This window comes from Rattus norvegicus, chromosome 1, assembly GCF_021556685.1.
Source record: "Rattus norvegicus strain SHRSP/BbbUtx chromosome 1, alternate assembly SHRSP_T2T, whole genome shotgun sequence".
NCBI lineage: Eukaryota > Metazoa > Chordata > Mammalia > Rodentia > Muridae > Rattus > Rattus norvegicus.
Window position 1 is genome coordinate 77,301,510 of NC_141534.1, and position 18,203 is coordinate 77,319,712.

The following is an 18,203-nucleotide window of genomic DNA, read 5'->3' on the forward strand; positions in this document are numbered from 1 at the left end:
CACATCAAACCAGACACACTCAAACTAATAGAAGAAAAACTAGGGAAGCATCTGGAACACATGGGCACTGGAAAAAATTTCCTGAACAAAACACCAATGGCTTATGCTCTAAGATCAAGAATCGACAAATGGGATCTCATAAAACTGCAAAGCTTCTGTAAGGCAAAGGACAGTGTGGTTAGGACAAAACAGCAACCAACAGATTGGGAAAAGATCTTTACCAATCCTACAACAGATAGAGGGCTTATATCCAAAATATACAAAGAACTCAAGAAGTTAGACCGTAGGGAGACAAATAGCCCTATTAAAAATGGGGTTCAGAGCTAAACAAAGAATTCACAGCTGAGGAATGCCAAATGGCTGAGAAACACCTAAAGAAATGTTCAACATCTTTAGTCATAAGGGAAATGCAAATCAAAACAACCCTGAGATTTCACCTCACACCAGTGAGAATGGCTAAGATCAAAAACTCAGGTGACAGCAAATGCTGTTGAGGATGTGGAGAAAGAGGAACACTCCTCCATTTTTGGTGGGATTGCAGACTGGTACAACCATTCTGGAAATCAGTGTGGAGGTTCCTCAAAAAATTGGACATTGAACTACCTGAGGACACAGCTATACCTCTTTTGATCATATACCCAAAAGATGCCCCAACATATAAAAGAGACACATGCTCCACTATGTTCATAGCAGCCTTATTTATAATAGCCAGAAGCTGAAAAGAACCCAGATGCTCTTCAACAGAGGAATGGATACAGAAAATGTGGTACATCTATACAATGGAATATTACTCTGCTATCAAATGCAATGACTTTATGAAATTCATAGGCAAATGGATGGAACTGGAAAATATCATCCTGTGTGAGGTAACTCAATCACAGAAAAACACACATGGTATGCACTCATTGATAAGTGGCTATTAGCCCAAATGCTTGAATTACCCAAATGCAAAGAACACATGAAACTGAAGACGGATGTTCAAAATGTGAATGCTTCACTCCTTCTTTAAAAGGGGAACAAGAATACCCATGGGAGGGAATAGGGAGACAAAGATTAAAACAGAGGCAGAAGGAACACCCATTCAGAGCCTACCCGACATGTGACCCATACATATACAGCCACCCAATTCAATGAGATGGATGAAGCAAGGAAGTGCAGGCTGACAGGAACTGGATGTAGATCTGTCCTGAGAGACACAGCCAGAATACAGCAAATACATAGGCGAATGCCAGTAGCAAACCACTGAACTGAGAACAGGATCCCCGTTGAAGGAATCAGAGAAAGGACTGGAAGAACTTGAAGGGGCTCGAGACCCCTTATGAACAGCAATGCCAAGCAACCCGAGCTTCCAGGGACTAAGCCACTGCCCAAGGACTATACATGGACCGACCCTGGGCTCCAACCTCATAGGTAGCAATGAATAGCCTAGTAAGAGCACCAGTGGAAGGGGAAGCCCTTGGCCCCACCAAGACTGAACCCCCAGTGAACGTGATAGTTCGGGGGAGGGCTTTAATGGGGGGAGGATGGGGAGGGGAACACCTGTATAGAAAAGGAGTGGGAGGGGTTAGGGGGATGTTGGCCCAGAAACTGGGAAAGGGAATAGCAATCGAAATGTAAATAGGAAATACTCAAGTTAATAAAGAAAAAAATAAAGCATATTTTGCTTCTGTTCAAAAAAAGAAAGGAATGCTTGGATAACACATAGTGACATTGAGAGGAGAGTGAGGCATGACACTAAGTTGGGTGGAAAGAGGAGGAGGGATCTGAGAAGAGTTAAGAAGGAAGGATTGTGAGTATGATCAAAATATATAGTATTAAATATTCAAGGAAATAATAAAAATATAAAAATATGCCTTTTCAATACCTTCATCCAAAACCAGAAGACCCTAATTAGATTGATAATAGGTCTAAGAATCAAGTCAAGTCAGCCTTTCTCAGAATCTCAGTTTGGCCACTATCTTTCAAAGTCAACATAAACAAGAGGTTAGAAATGGCTCAGCAGTTAAGCTCACATACTGTTCTTTCAGGATGTAAGTCCAGTTTCCAGTACCCATGATGGACAGCTTATAACTGCCTGAAGCTCTAGCTTCAAGGCATCTGACACCCTCTTGTGTTCTTTGCAGGTACTGATGCTCATGTGTTCATATATACACACGTGTACACACACACACACACACACACACACACACACACACACACGTAACTATGTAGAACATTAATATTTGAAACTAGAAGTCAGTAAAGTTGGAAAATGCATAAATTATTATTTAATGAAAAAAGCGCAAAACAGCAACAGTTTCCATATTCTGAGTGTCCAGTCTAGACACTCTGCTAAAGGTTTCTCATGCAGAGCCAATTAAAACTTCCCCAACAACCTTTTAGGGTACCATTACTGCTTAGACTTACTCTATGGCTCCAGTAATCTACTAACAGGCAAATATCATTTTAAGAGATTTCCAAGTCACTACTTAAAGATACTTAACACTTTATTGGGTGCTCAAGATACCAGTATGGAAAATAAAATGTAATTATAGTATGTTTGAATATGTAGTACAAATAAAAAAACCACATCTGTCTTGCAAAACATATCCAAAAGGGATACAAAGAAATCATATTTTATTAGAACATTATTGATCTATAACATTGTATTCAATGGGCCAAAATAATGATCCTACTTTCTTTTTATGGAGGTAGTTTGAGTTCAGAGTATACCCCTGGTTCTTGCATCAGAATTTCCATCCTTGTTTTCTGCTTCTGCTCACACGCCACTTAGGATGCTCAAGTCAGGATTTTTCTCTTGCTCAGCAACCAGAAATGCCTGGGTTTCATTATCAAAATCAGTAATTCGCAATCTAGAAAGATATAAAAATTAACAATTTTAATTAATTTTTCTTGTTTTAAGATTTAAAGGTTTATTTATTTATGTACATGTATGTGCCTGTGTGAGTTTATATGCACCACATGTGTTCAGGTGTCTGTGGAAATCAGAAATACGTTATGGATCCTCTGAAGCTAGGGTTATTGCAGCTGTGAGCTGCCATGTTGGGAACTGGGAACTATAGTTGATTCCTCTGCAAGAGAGGAAACTGCTCTTAACTGAAGAGCCATTTCTCAGACCCTCACATGTCTGTTTGTGCTTTCCACCATCTCATTTTCCCTCTATAGTTTTTCCTCAGGTCACAAGAATATGACCCTGATGATCCCTCTGAATAGGGTACAATATCTGTGCTATGAGATGATATGCTCTTACATGTAAACATCCGATTCTTCCATTAAAAATTAATTTGAGTACTGAAGCAATGGTTCTATAGCTAAGGGAACTGGCTATTTTTGAAGAGGATTCAGGTTCAGTCCCCACATTGAAGCTTACAACCATCTGAAACTCAAATTCCAGAGTGTCTGACACCACCTTCTGGTCTCTAAGCCAGAAAATGCATGCAGGCAAAATACACATACACATAATTATTTGAAAAATGAAGGAAACAAATTTGTGTGATTGTATTTGTGTGTGTGTGTGTGTGTGTGTGTGTGTGTGTGTGTGTGTGTGTGTGTGTGTGTGTGTGTGTATGTTTTCCAGTCAGGGTCTCTCACTGAACCTGCCGTTCATGGACTGGCTGTCCAGCAAGCTTCAGGGAGCTTCCTGTCTCCACTGTTCTCTCCGGCTCTAAGGTTACAGACATATGAGAACACAATCAACATTTTTTTATGTGGATGAACTCAGGTCCTCATACTTCTGCTGCAAGTGCTTTACTTGCCTGAACCTCTTCACAGAGTCTGCTCTGACCATCTCTGTGGTATGAATTCTCACCTTTTGTTGATTTCAATTTGATTTTTATACTGAGACTGGTGATAAGAGGCATGAAGTTTTAGGGTTTTGGGTAGAAGACTTGGAAAAGGCTTGATTTTTCTTCAAGTCCCAGAAGGTAATTCTTTCCATGATCTTTATAGTCTTAGTGCTCTAGCTAACTGTTCTCATGAATGTGCATCCAGACACATACACTCACAGTCACACCCCCCACCACACAAACTCAAACCCTTGTTCCTTGTTCTCTGTTTTCTTTGTCTGTATTTAGTATTTACTATTGTAATAAAACACCATGCCCAAAGCAACTCTCAGAAGGAGTGGATTATTTGTGTAGAACCCCTACAGTTCTTACAGGATTAGAGTCCATCACCATGGTAGCTTGGAAGAGTGGTCCAGAAGAACAAAGCAGAGCCATTTCTTAAACCACAATCATGAAGTAGAGAAAGCTCACTGTGCATGGTACGAGGTTTTGCAAACTCAAAGCCTATTCCAGGGACATGCTTCCCCAAGCAAGGTCACACTACGCCTATCTACCCAAATAGCAGTATGAACTTCAGACCATCTATTCAAACATCTGAGCTTGCAGAAGAAAATTTATGCAAACCATCATGTTATATATATATTTTTTTATGTATCAAGTATAAACCATAGGAATCAACCATAATCCTAGGGCATATATTAATTACAGTATATGTCTTTCTGAGACTTTCCATGGTGGCGGAAAGGAGAACACCATAGAAGTTTCCTTGGTTTGATAAGATCTGCCACATTATCTGATCTGTATATTTCTTAAATTATCACGTCAAATGGCAATGCTTACTTTCCAGATCAGATCAAAGGAACTTATACCATGCCAAAGGGTGCAGTGTAAACGTGGCTCAATTGGAATCAAATGCTGAGCTAGAAGGCTCAGAAAATAACAGTAAATTTGCCTTTGTCTAATTCATTATGCAATGACTCCAGCTTGGTACCCTCTAAACCTCCAGAGAACAACAATTAAGAAAGAATTTTTTCAGACACTCATCATTTTCATGAGGCAGGGGAATTTGCCAGAGGAAATCTTAAGGAATTGAGCCTCTGCCTTCTTCTCAGGAGAGGCATCTAGAGTTATAAATATTTTAACCCAATATCTCATAGACATGTGGTCCACAGATAACATGAAGAAGAGGGTAGTTTTGAAAAGGTTTAACACAAAAGTTTATCCAAAACAATATGACTTTTTTTAAAAAAAAAACAAACTTCATGTTTTTGAGTCTGAACTGTGTGTGTGTTATGTGTGTGTGTGTGTGTGTGTGTGTGTGAGAGAGTGTGTGTGTCTGTGTGTCTGTGTGTGTGTGAGAGTGTCTGTGTGTGTGTGAGAGTGTGTGTGAGAGTGTGTGTGTGTGAGAGTGTGTGTGTGAGTGTGTGTGTGAGTGTGTGTGTGTGAGTGTGTGTGTGAGTGTGTGTGGGAGTGTGTGTGTGTGGGAGTGTGTGTGTGAGTGTGTGTGTGTGAGAGTGTGTGTGTGAGTGTGTGTGTGTGAGAGTGTGTGTGTGAGAGTGTGTGTGTGTGTGAGAGAGAGAGAGAGAGAGAGTGTGTGTGTGTGTGTGTGTGTGTTTAATGTCAAAAGGTTGGACACCCTGATAAGATTTCACTCTGCTAGAAATACATGGCTCAGTAATCACCTGAAATGACCCTGATCTTGGGGGTCTGGGGAGACAGCTCTCCTAGTGAAGTGTTTGCTTTATAAGCAGGAAGACCCGAGGCTAATTCCCAACACCTACATAAAAAGCTGGAAATAGTGTCATATGACTGTACTCCAAGAACCAATGAAGCAGAATCTGGCAGGTCCCTAGCACTGGTTGGCTAACCATCCTTACAGAATTTGTTACTTTCATGTTCCAGAGAGAGAGAGAGAGAGAGAGCACATCTCAAAATAACTGAGGTAGATGGTATCTGATGATGTTATGCCCATTAGAGACTGTCATCTGGTCATCACACTTTTGTACATAATCCATATACACAAGTGCACATGAGCTCATATACTTTCATTAAAATTAATTTGATTTCTTATGGGTTTGAAAATGATAGACAGAAAAATTAAGCATAGAGATAAGTGCTGAGTATTATAAAAATAATATATATTGTATATCACATTTATAAAATAACTTATGCTTATATAAAATAACCTGAATAACATATTTATATGAAAAATGCATAACATAAGCCTTTTTTCTACAAAGAGATCACCCTAGATCCCTTAGCCTATCATAAATATTCTCGGAGTAGTCACATTAATCTCTAGGTGGGCAAAAATCAAATCACATAGCAACAATAATAACAACAAAATCTTATACTAAAAATGTTATCTCATATCACTAATGACTACTGTGTTGGAAGAAAAAAGAAAGGAATTACTGGGCAAATCCAAACAATCTTAAGTCAGGAATGTCTGTATAAACAAAATTATATTTACAAGCATTTTGGTGGATTATCAGTATAAGACTACCAAATATCACTAGTACTTACTTAGGTATTCACCAGTCACAAGGCAAGGAAGGTCTTTTTTTTTTTTTTTTCGGAGCTGGGGACCGAACCCAGGGCCTTGCGCTTGCTAGGCAAGCGCTCTACCAGTGAGCTAAATCCCCAACCCCTAGGAAGGTCTTTTTACTTAATCTAATACCCCTACCCTATGTCTCCTATTCACAGAAAATATTATTTGAATCTATTTTTTAATTTTAAGTATTGTAAAATGGCCATTTTACTATGTTAACCTTGCTAATCCATGAGCACGGGGATCTTTCCATCTTCAGAGGTCTTCAATTTCTTCTTTCTTTTTTTTTATTAACTTGAGTATTTCTAATATACATTTCGAGTGTTATTCCCTTTCCCGGTTTCCGGGCAAACATTCCCCTCCCCCCTCCCCTTCCTTATGGGTGTTCCCCTCCCCACCCTCCCCCCATTGCCGTCCTCCCCCCAACAGTCTAGTTCACTGGGGGTTCAGTCTTAGCAGGACCCATGGCTTCCCCTTTCACTGGTGCTCTTACTAGGATATTCATTGCTACCTATGAGGTCAGAGTCCAAGGTCAGTCCATGTATAGTCTTTAGGTAGTGGCTTAGTCCCTGGAAGCTCTGGTTGCTTGGTATTGTTGTACATATGGGGTCTCGAGCCCCTTCAAGCTCTTCCAGTTCTTTCTCTGATTCCTTCAATGGGGGTCCTATTCTCAGTTCAGTGGTTTGCTGCTGGCATTCGCCTCTGTGTTTGCTGTATTCTGGCTGTGTCTCTCAGGAGCGATCTACATCCGGCTCCTGTCGGCCTGCACTTCTTTGCTTCATCCATCTTGTCTAATTGGGTGGCTGTATATGTATGGGCCACATGTGGGGCAGGCTCTGAAGGTGTTCCTTCAGTCTTTGTTTTAATCTTTGCCTCTCTCTTCCCTGCCAAGGGTATTCTTGTTCCCCTTTTAAAGAAGGAGTGAAGCATTCACATTTTGATCATCTGTCTTGAGTTTCATTTGTTCTAGGCATCTAGGGTAATTCAAGCATTTGGGCTAATAGCCACTTATCAATGAGTGCATACCATGTGTGTCTTTCTGTGATTGGGTTAGCTCACTCAGGATGATATTTTCCAGTTCCAACCATTTCAATTTCTTTCATAAAAGACTTGAAGTTCAATTTTTGTCTTCATTTTTTCATTTTAATTTTATTTATTGGATATTTTATGTATTTACATTTCAAATGTAATCCCATTTCCAGGATCTCCCCCTTTCCCTGCTTCTATGAGAATGCTCTCCTTCCCACCCACCCACTCCCAGTTCAACACCCTGGCATTCCCCTTCACTTGGAAAATGAGCCTTCACAGGACCAAGGGCTTTTCCTCCAAGTGATGCCAGACACTGCCATCCTCAGCTGGTGTCACGGGTCCCTCTATGTGTACCCATTGGTTGGTGGTTTAGTCCCTGGGAGCTCTGGGGGGTCTGGTTGTTCTTCCTATGGGGTTGTGAACTCCTTCAGTTCTTTCAGTCTTTTCTCTAACTCTTCCATTGGGATCCCTGTGCTCAGTATGATGGATAGCTGCAATCATCCTCATCTGTATCAGTAAGGTTGTGGGAGAGCTTCTCAAGAGACATCATATCAGGCTCCTGTGAGCAAGCACTTCTTGGCATCAGCAATAGTGACTAAGTTTGGTAGCTGCATATTGGATGAACCCCAGGTAGGGCAGTCTCTGGATGGCCTTTCCTTCAGTCTCTGCTTCACTCTTTGTCCCCGTATTTCCTCCCATGAGTATTGAAGGATTTCAAGTTCTTGTCTTATCTATCTTTCACTTGCTTGGTTAGAGTTACACCAAGAAATTTTCTGTTACTTATGAATATAGCAAAGGGTGTCACTTCCCTAATATCTTCCTCAACCTGTTCATCCTTTGAATAGAGGAGGCTACTGATTTGTTTGAACTAATTTTATATCTAACCACTTTGATGTTGTTCAGCAGCTGTAGGAGTTCTCTGGTGGAATTTTTGGGGTCACATATATACTATCATGTCATCTTCAAATAATGATATCTTGACTTCTTCCTTTCCCATTTGTATCCGTTTGACCTCATTTTGTTATCTAATTGATCTGACTAGAATTTCCAATATTATATTGAACAGATAGTGAGAGAGTCAGCAGCCTTGTCTGGTCCCTGATTTTAGTAAGATTGCTTCAAGTTTCTCTCTATTTAGTTTAATGTTGACTATTGGTTTGTTGTATATTGCTTTCATTATGTTTATGTATGGGGCTTGAATTCTTGATCTTTAAGACTTTTAACATGAAGGGGTATTGTACTTTGTCAAATGCTTTTTCAGCATCCAATGAGATGAACAACAATCTACAGATTCAATGCAATCCCCATAACAATTCCTACTCAATTCTTCTCAGAGATAGAAAGATCAATTCTCAAATTCATTGGAATAACAAAACCCAGTCTAGCAAAAACTATTGTCAGCAATAATAGAACCTTTTAGGGAAACACCATCCCTGACCTCAAGTTGTACTACAGAGCAATAGTGATAAAAACTGCATGATATTAGTACAGAGACAGACAGGTAGATCAGTAGAATAGAATTGAAGACCCAGAATCAAACCCACACTCATATGGTTTCCTAATTTTTACCAAAGGAGCCAGAATCATCCAGTAGATAAAAGTCAGCATATTCAAGAAATGGTGCTGGCTCAAGTGAGGGTCAGCACATAGAAGAAAGTGAATTGATTTATTCTTATCTCCTTGTACAAAGTTCAAGGCCAAGTGGATCCAGGACTTCCACATAAAATCAGATACACTGAAACTAGTAGAAGAGAACGTGGGGAAGAGCCTCGAACACATGGTCATGTAGAAACTTTCCTGAACAGAATACCAATGGCTTATGTGCTAAGATCAACAATTGACAAATGGGACCTGATAAAATTGCAAATCTTCTGTAAGGCAAAGACACTGTCAATAGGACAAAACAGTTACCAACAAATTGGGAAAAGGTCTTTACAAATCCTACATCTGATAGAGTACTAATGTCTAATATATATAACCTGGAAAGTTAGACTCCAGAAAATCAAATAATCCTATTGAAAATGGGGTACAGAGCTAAACAAAGTATTATCAACTGAGGAATACTGAATGACTGCGAAGCACCTAAAGAAATGTTCAACATCCTTCAATCATCAGGGAAATGCAAATCAAAACAACCCTGAGATTCTGCCTCACACCTGTCATAATGGCTAAGATCAAAACTCAGGTGACAACAGATGCTGGTGAGGATGTGGAGAAAGAGGAACACTCCTCCATTGCTGGTGGGATTGCAAGCTGATACAGCCACTCTGGAAATCAGTCTGGTGGCTCCTCAGAAAATTGGACATAGTACTACATGAGGACCCAGCTATTGCACTCCTGGACATATACCTAAAAGATGCTCCAACAAATAAGAAGGACCCATGCTCTCCTATGTTCATCACAGCCTTATTTATAATAACCAGAAGCTGGAATGAAACCAGATGTCCTTCAACAGAAGAATGGATACAGAAAATGTGGTGCATTTACACAATAAAGTACCTTACACCTATTAAAAACAACAACTTTATGACATTTGCAGGCAAATGTACGTACTAGAAAGAATTATTCTGAGTGAGGTATCCCAGTCACAAAAGAACATATATGTTATGTATTCACTGATAAGTGAATTTTAGGGAAACAAGCTCAGTATACCTGTGACACAATTCGTAGACCATATGTAGCTCAAGGAGAAGGAAGACCAAAGTGTGCATGCTTTAGTTTTACTTAGAAGTGGAAAGTAAATGATTATGGGAGATAGAAGAAGTGAGCAATCTGGGAGGGAGATGGAGAGTGGGAGGGGACAGGATCCGGTGGGAGGACACAGGGGAGAAGTACAGTGTGTAAGGAGGTTGCACATAGGTGTGTAGCAGTGGGGGATGGAGAACTGGGGATAGCCACTAAAAATTCCCATATGATAAGAAAAAAGAGGCTACCAGGACCCAACAGGGATGACATTAGCTGAAATACCCAACAGAGGGGAGAGAGAAAATCTGGACACCATATCCAATGGTTAGGCATGGCCCTCAGTTGAGGGATGGAACCACCTACCCATTTAAGAAATATTGACACAGATTTTTTTCCTGTCTAAAGGAAATCCAGGGACAAAGAGTGGAGCAGGGACTGAAGAAAAGGCCATCCAGAGACTGATTTACCTAGGGACCTATCCCATCTTCAAACACCAAACAAAGACACTATTGCTGATGCCAAGAAGCACTTGCTGACAGCCTGGTATGGCTGTCCCCTGAGAGCCAACCCTTGACCAATACAGATGTGGGTGTTCACAGCCACCCATCAGATTGAGCAAGGGGACCCCAATGAAGGAGTTAAGGGAAAGACTGATGGAGCCAAAGGGGTTTGCAACCCCAAAGGAAGAACAACAATATCAACTAACAAGAACCCCCAGAAGTCCCAGGGACTAAACTACCAACCAGAGTTCACACTGAGGAACGCATGGCTCTAGCTGCTTACGTAACAGAGGACAGTCTTATCTGGCATCATTGGGAGTAGGCCCTTGGTCCTGTAGAGACTCGATGCCTCCACATAGGGAATGCTAGGGCAGTGAGATGGAAGTAGTTGGGTGGGTGGTTGGGGGAGCTCCCTCATAGAAGTAGGGGGAAGGGGGATGGACTAGGAGGTTATGGAGGGAAAAGAGGAAAGGGAGAGAACATTTGAAATGTAAATAAATAAAATAACCAATAAATAATATAAACTAAATGAAAAAAATAGACAAAATTAAAAAAATATATTGTAGAGTGTCCCCTCACCAAATACCAATGAATTGCCCATAGTGTCTCAGTAATAGGTGAGGTTTCTTGATAAGATATATGTCCTGGTGCAGCAGTTGCAGGATAATCATTAGTGTGACCAATGGACTTCTTATTGAGTTACTTGCAATTTGGGTGTGTATGTGAACAAGCAGATGTCAGATGTCAACTTCAGGTATTATTCTTGATTTTTTGAGACAGGATCTATTTTTTTTCCTGAAACTCACCAATTTGAGTAGATTGACTGCCCAGTGAGAACATTAAGGATACTCTGTATTTACCCTTCCAATACTGACATTATAATTGCAAACCCCATGCTTGGTTTTTTCATGTAGTTTCTGAGGATCCAACTGTGGTTCCTATGCTTGTATGGCAAGCTCTCTATGGATGGGGTTCATATTTCTATCTTAAATGTTTATTAGCTGTACATTTCATATCTTAGTTTATCCCCTTTTAGCCCGCAGGACTCATCCTACCAAAAAGATCAGAGGCCAGCTCACCCAAGTACATGCGGGGTACACTTTTGCTGTCTCAAAGCCTCACACAGGACAACCAAGCCAGTGTAGTCCAAGGTGTTATTTAGCAGGTTGATCCCCCACAGAGTCCTACACTGGGTAAATGTAGAAGCAAGGTCCTCACAACAGGCACCAGTTAGCTCACAGGCTTCCAACCTGCAACAATAACAACAAAGTAGTTCTATGTTACATTGATTAGGCCTGTGATTGGGAGGTAAATTAATCATTTAACCTAAGCTCACTCCATAGCCTCTGAGGACAGGCTCTTAAATATCCACTGTTCATGACATCAAATTAACCCTTCATTGGCAAATGTGATCACAGTTGCTCATTCTCAGTATCCATGTCGGTGGTGAACTAATAGTTCCAATAATGGTGTGCTGTTCCAGCCCTTGAACCTAGGATGAAATTGTACCTCACACTGGGTAATCCAGTGACGTGATGGTTGGTAAGTTCTGAGCCTACATCTCAAGCACCTTGATAATTATTTTTTTGAACCATTGAGATTCATTCTGACATTAACTAAACTGCATATAATCAAAATTCATGTGTTGAAGTTCTTTTTTTTTTCATTTTTAATTTAATTTTATTTGTATTTTTTTTTTTACGTTTCTCTAATTTTTTTTTTTTTATTAACTTGAGTATTTCTTATATACATTTCAAGTGTTATTCCCTTTCCCGGTTTCCGGGCAAAATCCCCCTCCCCCCTCCCCTTCCTTATGGGTGTTCCCCTCCCAACCCTCCCCCCATTGCCGCCCTCCCCCCATAGTCTAGTTCACTGGGGGTTCAGTCTTAGCAGGACCCAGGGCTTCCCCTTCCACTGGTGCTCTTACTAGGATATTCATTGCTACCAATGGGGTCAGAGTCCAGGGTCACTCCATATATAGTCTTTAGGTAGTGGCTTAGTCCCTGGAAGCTCTGGTTGCTTGACATTGTTGTACTTTTGGGGTCTCGAGCCCCTTCAAGCTCTTCCAGTTCTTTCTCTGATTCCTTCAACGGGGGACCTATTCTCAGCTCAGTGGTTTGCTGCTGGCATTCGCCTCTGTATTTGCTGTATTCTGGCTGTGTCTCTCAGGAGCGATCTACATCCGGCTCCTGTCGGTCTGCACTTCTTTGCTTCATCCATCTTGTCCAATTGGGTGGCTGTATATGTATGGGCCACCTGTGGGGCAGGCTCTGAATGGGTGTTCCTTCAGTCTCTGTTTTAATCTTTGCCTCTCCCTTCCCAGCCAAGGGTATTCTTTTTCCTCATTTAAAGGAGTGAAGCATTCACATTTTGATCATCTGTCTTGAGTTTCGTTTGTTCTAGGGATCTAGGGTAATTCAAGCATTTGGGCTAATAGCCACTTATAAATGAGTGCATACCATGTATGTCTTTCTGTGATTGGGTTAGCTCACTCAGGATGACATTTTCCAGTTCCAACCATTTGCCTACGAATTTCATAGACTCGTTGTTTTTGATAGCTGAGTAATATTCCATTGTGTAGATGTACCACATTTTCTGTATCCATTCCTCTGTTGAAGGGCATCTCGGTTCTTTCCATTTTCTGGCTATTATAAATAAGGCTGCGATGAACATAGTGGAGCACGTGTCTCTTTTATATGTTGAGGCATCTTTTGGGTATATGCCCAAGAGAGGTATAGCTGGATCCTCAGGCAGTTCAATGTCCAATTTTCTGAGGAACCTCCAGACTGATTTCCAGAATGGTTTTACCAGTCTGCAATCCCACCAACAATGGAGGAGTGTTCCTCTTTCTCCACATCCTCGCCAGCATCTGCTGTCACCTGAGTTTTTGATCTTAGCCATTCTCACTGGTGTGAGGTGAAATCTCAGGGTTGTTTTGATTTGCATTTCCCTTATGACTAAAGATGTTGAACATTTCTTTAGGTGTTTCTCAGCCATTCGGCATTCCTCAGCTGTGAATTCTTTGTTTAGCTCTGAACCCCATTTTTTAATAGGGTTATTTGTTTCCCTGCGGTCTAACTTCTTGAGTTCTTTGTATATTTTGGATATAAGGCCTCTATCTGTTGTAGGATTGGTAAAGATCTTTTCCCAATCTGTTGGTTGCCGTTTTGTCCTAACCACAGTGTCCTTTGCCTTACAGAAGCTTTGCAGTTTTATGAGATCCCATTTGTCGATTCTTGATCTTAGAGCATAAGCCATTGGTGTTTTGTTCAGGAAATTTTTTCCAGTGCCCATGTGTTCCAGATGCTTCCCTAGTTTTTCTTCTATTAGTTTGAGTGTGTCTGGTTTGATGTGGAGGTCCTTGATCCACTTGGACTTAAGCTTTGTACAGGGTGATAAGCATGGATCGATCTGCATTCTTCTACATGTTGCCCTCCAGTTGAACCAGCACCATTTGCTGAAAATGCTATCTTTTTTCCATTGGATGGTTTTGGCTCCTTTGTCAAAAATCAAGTGACCATAGGTGTGTGGGTTCATTTCTGGGTCTTCAATTCTATTCCATTGGTCTATCTGTCTGTCTCTGTACCAATACCATGCAGTTTTTATCACTATTGCTCTGTAATACTGCTTGAGTTCAGGGATAGTGATTCCCCCTGAAGTCCTTTTATTGTTGAGGATAGCTTTAGCTATCCTGGGTTTTTTGTTATTCCAGATGAATTTGCAAATTGTTCTGTCTAACTCTTTGAAGAATTGGATTGGTATTTTGATGGGGATTGCATTGAATCTGTAGATTGCTTTTGGTAAAATGGCCATTTTTACTATATTAATCCTGCCAATCCATGAGCATGGGAGATCTTTCCATCTTCTGAGGTCTTCTTCAATTTCTTTCCTCAGTGTCTTGAAGTTCTTATTGTACAGATCTTTTACTTGCTTGGTTAAAGTCACACCGAGGTACTTTATATTATTTGGGTCTATTATGAAGGGTGTCGTTTCCCTAATTTCTTTCTCGGCTTGTTTCTCTTTTGTATAGAGGAAGGCAACTGATTTATTTGAGTTAATTTTATACCCAGCCACTTTGCTGAAGTTGTTTATCAGCTTTAGTAGTTCTCTGGTGGAACTTTTGGGATCACTTAAATATACTATCATGTCATCTGCAAATAGTGATATTTTGACTTCTTCTTTTCCGATCTGTATCCCCTTGATCTCCTTTTGTTGTCTGATTGCTCTGGCTAGAACTTCAAGAACTATATTGAATAAGTAGGGAGAGAGTGGGCAGCCTTGTCTAGTCCCTGATTTTAGTGGGATTGCTTCGAGTTTCTCTCCATTTAGTTTAATGTTAGCAACTGGTTTGCTGTATATGGCTTTTACTATGTTTAGGTATGGGCCTTGAATTCCTATTCTTTCCAGGACTTTTATCATGAAGGGGTGTTGAATTTTGTCAAATGCTTTCTCAGCATCTAATGAAATGATCATGTGGTTTTGTTCTTTCAGTTTGTTTATATGATGGATCACGTTGATGGTTTTCCGTATATTAAACCATCCCTGCATGCCTGGGATGAAGCCTACTTGATCATGGTGGATGATTGTTTTGATGTGCTCTTGAATTGGTTTGCCAGAATTTTATTGAGTATTTTTGCGTCGATATTCATAAGGGAAATTGGTCTGAAGTTCTCTTTCTTTGTTGTGTCTTTGTGTGGTTTAGGTATAAGAGTAATTGTGGCTTCGTAGAAGGAATTCGGTAGTGCTCCATCTGTTTCAATTTTGTGGAATAGTTTGGATAATATTGGTATGAGGTCTTCTATGAAGGTTTGATAGAATTCTGCACTAAACCAGTCTGGACCTGGGCTCTTTTTGGTTGGAAGACCTTTAATGACTGCTTCTATTTCCTTAGGAGTTATGGGGTTGTTTAACTGGTTTATATGTTCCTGATTCAACTTCGATACCTGGTATCTGTCTAGGAAATTTTCCATTTCCTGAAGATTTTCAAATTTTGTTGAATATAGGTTTTTATAGTAAGATCTGATGATTTTTTGAATTTCCTCTGAATCTGTAGTTATGTCTCCCTTTTCATTTCTAATTTTGTTAATTTGGACGCACTCTCTGTGTCCTCTCGTTAGTCTGGCTAAGGGTTTATCTATCTTGTTGATTTTCTCAAAGAACCAACTTTTGGTTCTGTTGATTCTTTCTATGGTCCTTTTTGTTTCTACTTGGTTGATTTCAGCTCTGAGTTTGATTATTTCCTGCCTTCTACTCCTCCTGGGTGTATTTGCTTCTTTTTGTTCTAGAGCTTTTAGGTGTGCTGTCAAGCTGCTGACATATGCTCTTTCCTGTTTCTTTCTGCAGGCACTCAGCGCTATGAGTTTTCCTCTTAGCACAGCTTTCATTGTGTCCCATAAGTTTGGGTATGTTGTATCTTCATTTTCATTAAATTCTAAAAAGTTTTTAATTTCTTTCTTTATTTCTTCCTTGACCAGGTTATCATTGAGTAGAGCATTGTTCAATTTCCACGTATATGTGGGCATTCTTCCCTTATTGTTATTGAAGACCAGTTTTAGGCCGTGGTGGTCCGATAGCATGCATGGGATTATCTCTATCTTTCTGTACCTGTTGAGGCCCGTTTTTTGACCAATTATATGGTCAATTTTGGAGAAAGTACCATGAGGAGCTGAGAAGAAGGTATATCCTTTTGCTTTAGGATAGAATGTTCTATAAATATCCGTTAAGTCCATTTGGCTCATGACTTCTCTTAGTCTGTCGACATCACTGTTTAATTTCTGTTTCCATGATCTGTCCATTGATGAGAGTGGGGTGTTGAAGTCTCCCACTATTATTGTGTGAGGTGCAATGTGTGTTTTGAGCTTTAGTAAGGTTTCTTTTACGTATGTAGGTGCCCTTGTATTTGGGGCATAGATATTTAGGATTGAGAGTTCATCTTGGTGGATTTTTCCTTTGATGAATATGAAGTGTCCTTCCTTATCTTTTTTGATGACTTTTAGTTGGAAATTGATTTTATTTGATATTAGAATGGCTACTCCAGCTTGCTTCTTCTGACCATTTGCTTGGAAAGTTGTTTTCCAGCCTTTCACTCTGAGGTAGTGTCTGTCTTTGTCTCTGAGGTGTGTTTCCTGTAGGCAGCAGAATGCAGGGTCCTCATTGCGTATCCAGTTTGTTAATCTATGTCTTTTTATTGGGGAGTTGAGGCCATTGATATTGAGAGATATTAAGGAATAGTGATTATTGCTTCCCTTTATATTCATATTTGGATGTGAGGTTATGTTTGTGTGCTTTCATTCTCTTTGTTTTGTTGCCAAGACGATTAGTTTCTTGTTTCTTCTAGGGTATAGCTTGCCTCCTTATGTTGGGCTTCACCATTTATTATCCTTTGTAGTGCTGGATTTGTAGAAAGATATTGTGTAAATTTGGTTTTGTCATGGAATATCTTGGTTTCTCCATCTATGTTAATTGAGAGTTTTGCTGGATACAGTAACCTGGGCTGGCATTTGTGTTCTCTTAGGGTCTGTATGACATCAGTCCAGGATCTTCTGGCCTTCATAGTTTCTGGCGAGAAGTCTGGTGTGATTCTGATAGGTCTCCCTTTATATGTTACTTGACCTTTTTCCCTTACTGCTTTTAATATTCTTTCTTTATTTTGTGCGTTTGGTGTTTTGACAATTATGTGACGGGAGGTGTTTCTTTTCTGGTCCAATCTATTTGGAGTTCTGTAGGCTTCTTGTATGTCTATGGGTATCTCTTTTTTTAGGTTAGGGAAGTTTTCTTCTATGATTTTGTTGAAGATATTTACTGGTCCTTTGAGCTGGGAGTCTTCACTCTCTTCTATACCTATTATCCTTAGGTTTGATCTTCTCATTGAGTCCTGGATTTCCTGTATGTTTTGGACCAGTAGCTTTTTCCGCTTTACATTATCTTTGACAGTTGAGTCAATGATTTCTATGGAATCTTCTGCTCCTGAGATTCTCTCTTCCATCTCTTGAATTCTGTTGGTGAGGCTTGTATCTACAGCTCCTTGTCTCTTCTTTTGGTTTTCTATATCCAGGGTTGTTTCCATGTGTTCTTTCTTGATTGCTTCTATTTCCATTTTTAATTCCTTCAACTGTTTGATTGTGTTTTCCTGGAATTCTTTCAGGGATTTTTGCGATTCCTCTCTGTAGGCTTTTACTTGTTTATTAATGTTTTCCTGTGCTTCCCTAAGTGTGTTCATGTCTTTCTTGAAGTCCTCCAGCATCATGATCAAATATGATTTTGAAACTAGATCTTGCTTTTCTGGTGTGTTTGGATATTCCATGTTTGTTTTGGTGGGAGAATTGGGCTCCGATGATGGCATGTAGTCTTGGTTTCTGTTGCTTGGGTTCCTGCGCTTGCCTCTCGCCATCAGATTATCTCTAGTGTTACTTTGTTCTGCTATTTCTGACAGTGGCTAGACTGTCCTATAAGCCTGTGTGACAGGAGTGCTGTAGACCTGTTTTCCTCTCTTTCAGTCAGTTATGGGGACAGAGTGTTCTGCTTTCTGGCGTGTAGTTTTTCCTCTCTACAGGTCTTCAGCTGTTCCTGTGGGCCTGTGTCTTGAGTTCACCAGGCAGTTTTCTTGCAGCAGATAATTTGGTCTTACCTGTGGTCCCGAGGCTCAGGTTCGCT

The 18,203-nt window shown here is 40.2% G+C and overlaps 1 protein-coding gene across 1 annotated transcript in view; it reads right to left on the reverse strand.

Annotated features, from left to right (window-relative positions):
• Positions 1–2,252: 2,252 nt before the first annotated feature.
• Nlrp4a (NLR family, pyrin domain containing 4A) overlaps positions 2,253–18,203 on the reverse strand; it is an 87,013-nt gene continuing 71,062 nt past the window's right edge. Inside the window, exons 9-10 of the mRNA NM_001106220.2 lie at positions 11,630–11,800; positions 2,253–2,852 (exon numbers count right to left, since the gene is read on the reverse strand). Coding sequence (NP_001099690.1) covers positions 2,759–2,852; positions 11,630–11,800 — 265 coding nt within the window. The 3' untranslated portion in view covers positions 2,253–2,758. The remainder of the gene's footprint in view (positions 2,853–11,629; positions 11,801–18,203) is intronic.